General features: G+C 41.3%; 1 protein-coding gene across 2 annotated transcripts; it reads right to left on the bottom strand.

Annotated features, from left to right (window-relative positions):
* Window positions 1–1,667: 1,667 nt before the first annotated feature.
* fam8a1a (family with sequence similarity 8 member A1a) lies at window positions 1,668–4,873 on the bottom strand. 2 transcript variants are annotated; one of them, XM_039819618.1, is made up of 6 exons: window positions 4,805–4,873; window positions 4,136–4,644; window positions 3,693–3,813; window positions 3,313–3,436; window positions 2,178–2,317; window positions 1,668–1,998 (listed from the first exon to the last, which is right to left on the bottom strand). In XM_039819618.1, the coding sequence occupies exons 2-6, from the start codon at window positions 4,554–4,556 to the stop codon at window positions 1,854–1,856; spliced, it is 951 nt and encodes a 316-aa protein (XP_039675552.1). In that variant the 5' UTR covers window positions 4,557–4,644; window positions 4,805–4,873; the 3' UTR covers window positions 1,668–1,853. The 2 variants fall into 2 exon arrangements, with proteins under 2 accessions (XP_039675552.1, XP_039675553.1); XM_039819619.1 differs by having other exon boundaries at window positions 4,136–4,647; window positions 4,805–4,851.
* Between the last annotated feature and the right edge of the window lie 466 nt (window positions 4,874–5,339).

The raw sequence follows: 5,339 nt of genomic DNA, 5'->3' as shown, positions 1-5,339 counted from the left end.
TGTTTCAAATGTGAAGACATGGATACTTGAGGCCATGAATCAAATAGGGAATTTTTGAATAAATCATGTACCGGTATCTGAAAGCGTAACTCTCACCAAAATGCAACCAAGGGTCTTTTTGTGAATATACCCGAGTCAAACTTGCGTTTAAAAGCATAATTAGGACAACGCCACTTTTAAGATTTACCGTATTTTTGTTTTTGGTCAAATTACCTTTTGAATGGGAGTGCTAAGGGCATTACTATCATAGAATCAAAATCACTGTTTTTAAAACACTAAGAAGGCTCGACACAACATGAAACTTTGCTCTAAGTATCACCAGGGGCTCTACACATGAACTCCAGCATTGAGAACATTGTTTGTGTACACAGAGTTTACCAAAAAGAAAGGTTTCGAACAGCTCACTTTAGCCGTTGGTTTTTCCGGTCGCCGACATCTTGCCAGTCAAAAAGAGTCGATCTCCGAATGCAACGTAACAGGGAGGAGAGTAAAGATGGAAGGCTCCTAAAGCTTAGTTCCGTATAAACGCACGGATATTTTGTTGTTTTGTCGTTAGTGAAAAACAATACTGACCTTGTAGTTGAAAAAGGAGCCTCATATAAGAATGACATTTCCTCCTATGGAGTCCATTCATTCGCATTCGGAGATCAACTCTTTTTGACTGGCTAGACGGTGGATAGCGTAAACAACAACTGTAAGTAAACTAAACTGGACTGCTAAGCCAACATTATAACGTGAATAAATCATTAATGATCTTTGATACCATAAGATTTTTACATTATGCATGAGTTTAAAGGTTTAGTAGGTAAGACTTATAAAACTGTCTAACTGCGTGTCAATCATTGCTCATGCACACACAATCACTCTCCCTTGTGGGGGGAGGGGCTTAGGAGACCGTCTTGGGCTTTAGCAGAAAGGGGGGAGGGACTGAGAAGTTGTCGATGTTAAACATTTTTGGCTAAGTCCTGGATCTTCACAATCCTACCTACAGCACCTTTAAATCTGACATGAGCAGCGGCATTCAATAGTGCAGTTCAGACAATAAGTGGTTCTCTGATGCAAAACAGTTGCCCCGAGTTACAAGAATTACAAGTCTGAAGGCAGAAAATATGAGCAGGAAATTCACAAACACAATTTCTCTTGTGTGAACCTCATTCACTGGGGAGAAAAGTTATCGTTATTTCTAATTAAACATTTTTTTTAAATTAAACAATTCTTCATCTTATGCTGCGTTCCAGACACAGTTTTTAGCCCGTAAGTTATGACTTCAAGTAACGACTCACGACTTGGTAGCGTTCCAGGCAAAGTCACCACAAACCCTTCTAGCTAGCTAGCTAGCGGCTACCTAACGTTGACATTAGCTAGTTGATGTTAGCTAGCTAGGTTACTTTACGTTGCCTATTTATGTTTATTTAGTTCTACTTATCACTGTTAATAAACGGCGTCTGTACAGCATCAACGGGGGTCGCCATTGTTGTTTATGTGTGTGTGACGTCAAAAACTGTAACTGGGAGTACAACGATCTGGTACGAGTTCACAAGTAGTAAGTTTCGGGTTTGACTGCCGTTCCAGGGCACTTTCACGGGTAGGTTGTGAAAACATGAGTTACGGGTTGCCTGGAACGCAGCATTAATATCCATAGGCCCAAAGAATTAATACAAATAAGCCTGACATAATTTGCAGTTTAAGTCCTTGTTTGATCCAGTGAAGAAATGGGCCAATGCGTTGCTTTTTTCAACGTTAGTTCATTTGTGACTAGTTTAAATTTAAGACACTTAGCGCACACAGGTCTGTAGCGCTTTGCCGTTACTTTGTCAAGTATACAGTAAAAGAGTCTGCTGCCTGAGGAGAGGCTATCTGCCCCCTCTGCGCTGGACAACAATGGTCCCTGCCACAATGTCATACACAGTCCTGTTGTGCTGGAAGAAGAGGAGAGTGATGAAGACGGGAAAGAGGAAGGCGATGGAGAAGTTCTTATTAAGAGCCCGCACTGTAGAGCTGAAAGTTAAGACAAAAGAGACGAGACAAAACAAGAGGTTCAATTGAGAATTCCAACACAGATGCTCTACAGGCACTCAAAACTACTACAGACATTGGTTTGTGATTTAGATACCACAATAGATTCCAACTTGGACAGTCAAATCAAAAAGTAACTTAGCCAGTATATGATCACTCACGCAGAGAGGGAAACATTAGAAGCTGGGACTATAAGGACTCTGTTGGGTCGGACCAGAGTGGATGTGTCACATGTCACCACCCGCAGGCCGAGCAGGAACTTCCCTGGCGTAGCACCACCAGCTCCCCAAATACAGATGGTCTGATAGCACAAGGAGGAAAAAAGTAAGTTAGTAAAGTATTAAAGGATAAAAATCCCAAAGTGCTTCACAATAAATTGAAATACGATAAACAGAAGACATAAGAATACAAGGAAAACATAGGTACATAGAATCAGCCAGCCACATGCTTTGAATAGCAAAGTGTACACAGTTTATCACTGAATGCAATCTCTTTGTTTCCTAATAAAGAGATGCACATTGTCAATACCCTGTGGGCTCCTGACCATGCTCATAAATTGTGCTGTACAGTTAAGGTCAGAACTCATTAATGATGCTGCAGGAGTAAAAAAAAAAAAAAAAAGGCCAGAAATACATTTTCAGGTTTACACAAACAAGGAAGGAAACCTGCCAGATGGCATTAGTCTGAGCAGAGGTGCCTGAATGTCCCAGGGCTGGTTCCCACCTGGGAAAACAAGCCACTAATGCAGACGTCGAACAAGAGACGCAATACATGTCTTCATCTCAAGCAACCTTGATTGCAACGTTGCATCACTTTCCTCTGAGGGACGTCATGTTGTGTTGTAGAAGAACTCTTAACTGTACATGGCTCTCCTTCTCATTAAACAAGAGCATGTGGCAATGAGGCAACTCATACCAAATGTGAATGGACAAAATTGTGTGTATGTATGTGTAGATATATTTTTAACTACAAATACAAATGGTGTGTTAAGAAGTCATCTGGTTTGAATCATTCCATTCAGATGGGAAACCCTTGTATGCAGCATTATATTAAGAAGACATTGGTTTTAAATACTCATTTATTCCATCCCTGTAGACTTGTTACTAAATGTTGTAATGGATCAATGTGAATTTAATTTTATGAACCATCAAGTATTGTAATAAGCAATTTTGGTATAAACATGAACTACACAGCTTGACATGTGATTTAATAATATTTAATTTAATCATCAATAGCTAAAAGATTGCATACTGTATCTATATTACCTTTGTCAAGGCAGTGCAAAGTAGAACTCACCTCATAGACGCAAACTAGCACCCTGTAGACCAGAGCTACAGCCAACATCTTCTGCAGGTCCTCCATGGACGTGTTCTCATCTATCTCCTCCACAATGAAGTGGGTAATGAATTTGGCAATGTCCCTGTAAAAGAGAAGAGATAGTATGCCTGTGTGAGGATGGATCTGTAGGAGGGGGCGGGGGGGGTGTTGAAATAACTTGGCATTAAAGCAATGATGCAAGCAATGAACTATTTGGTCATGCAAATACTGTATTTTGCATAACTGACCCACAGCTACACCAGTGCCTGGTTTGCCCAGTTTAAATTGGTTTTTATTTTGTGTGTGTCTTAATTGGAAATATTAGTTTCCACTAAAAAGTGTTTAATAGTTTCACTCACTTCATACCACTCAGATGCATGATCCACAGCACGATGGTGGCCTTCACACAAAACAGTAAAAAGAAGTCCACTATCTCAGCTAGGAACCTCTGGAGAGGAGAGGGGATGGTGTACTCCCGTCCTGTATGAAGCAGATGAAAAGACAAGTATACTGAGAGAATACTTTTTTATGGGATACATTAGCCTGTCTAATTTATACACTCAAATAAATTATCTTAAATATCAACTGAACTTCAGAGGTTAACAGAGCACTGAGAAAGCCCTTGAATGATTCAAGCGTATAAGCTTGTTTCCATAGAGCAATATACTTAAGCTTGCTTCCCATCAGACTCATGACCTAGCTTATACAATAGAAAGCCTACGCATAACTGCAGGCTCAACAGCATTTCTGATGAGGTAGGCCTTTGACTGTTAGAGCAGCTCACTGTCAAACTGATCCATACCTGCCTGAGGTGGATTCCCATTCTGCTGCTGGGCTGGCCGGGCATCAGCAACGTTAGCTGAGGTCTGCCCCGTGTGGGCACCACCTGGATGAGGGGGGGATGCCTGGAAACTGAGGGGATAGGGGTAACTGTACCGGTTAAGCGTGTCAAAAGCCTGCTGCCCACCGCCGGTGGACGATGCAGGTGTACCTGGTGTCTGAGCGCCTGTCCCAGGCGGAGGGATTCCGCACGGAAGAGGGAAAGGGAATGCTGACAGAGCCAGCCAGCTCTGCCAGTTGGCATCATAGACATACCCCCAGTAATACTGCCACATCCACTGCTGCAACTTCGCGCAGTATTCAGTTGTTGCGGTGGTCTGAGGCTGCTTTGCATCACTTTCAGGGCCATCACGGTGGTTGTCACTCGTCGTAGTCGCAAACATGTCTGATCCGCTTCACTGTCTCGCCTAATTTGACAGGAAAATCTTCTTAAAGCGTCTTTACGCTGTCGGGTAATGCCTCATTAGCTCCCTGCTGGATACAAGCACAGCGCTAGCTAAGTGTGTTTGTAAATACAGGGATTTCCTGGACCGCTCAACGTTAGAAGTTACGTTCCAGGTTGCTATCATTTTATGATATGTCGGTCATTGAGATTAAACAATAACGTGTAATTTAAAATTATAATACCCACCTTATTTGCAGCAGATATCAGCGAAATACCATCATGTTGTGGAAATGGCTAATAAAATCCCCCCTTCTGTCATTAATGGTATGATCCATTTAAAGGAGCCGAGCTCCTGCGTATTTGCCTAATGGTTCAAGACCGCCTCTAATGATTACAGCGCCATCAAAATTCACTTTTTCATAGTAGTAAACCAGCTATGGGTCACAACACCCCTTTCAAACTCAGAGCTACCTCAGGGGTACTGAGTAATACGAAAGGCTACTTGTTTGATACAAATTTCCTAAATACCACAGTTTTGTATGAACACATTTGTCACATAAACAAATTATCACTTCTGTAGCATTTTCTTTTAAGAAATCATTAATTCTCTGTCACATTTTTAAGCAAATCATGTCACACTTCTACTAATTACACATCTAACATTTTGAACAAATCATGACCTCTGTCACCTAATACAAACTATCACTTCTGTTTTAAGAAATAATTAACTATCACATTTTTAAAGAAATCATGTCACCGTACATCTGTAACATTTACAACC

Source organism: Perca fluviatilis, chromosome 13 (assembly GCF_010015445.1).
Source record: "Perca fluviatilis chromosome 13, GENO_Pfluv_1.0, whole genome shotgun sequence".
NCBI classification, from domain to species: domain Eukaryota; kingdom Metazoa; phylum Chordata; class Actinopteri; order Perciformes; family Percidae; genus Perca; species Perca fluviatilis.
This window is presented reverse-complemented; position numbering and strand designations above follow the sequence as displayed.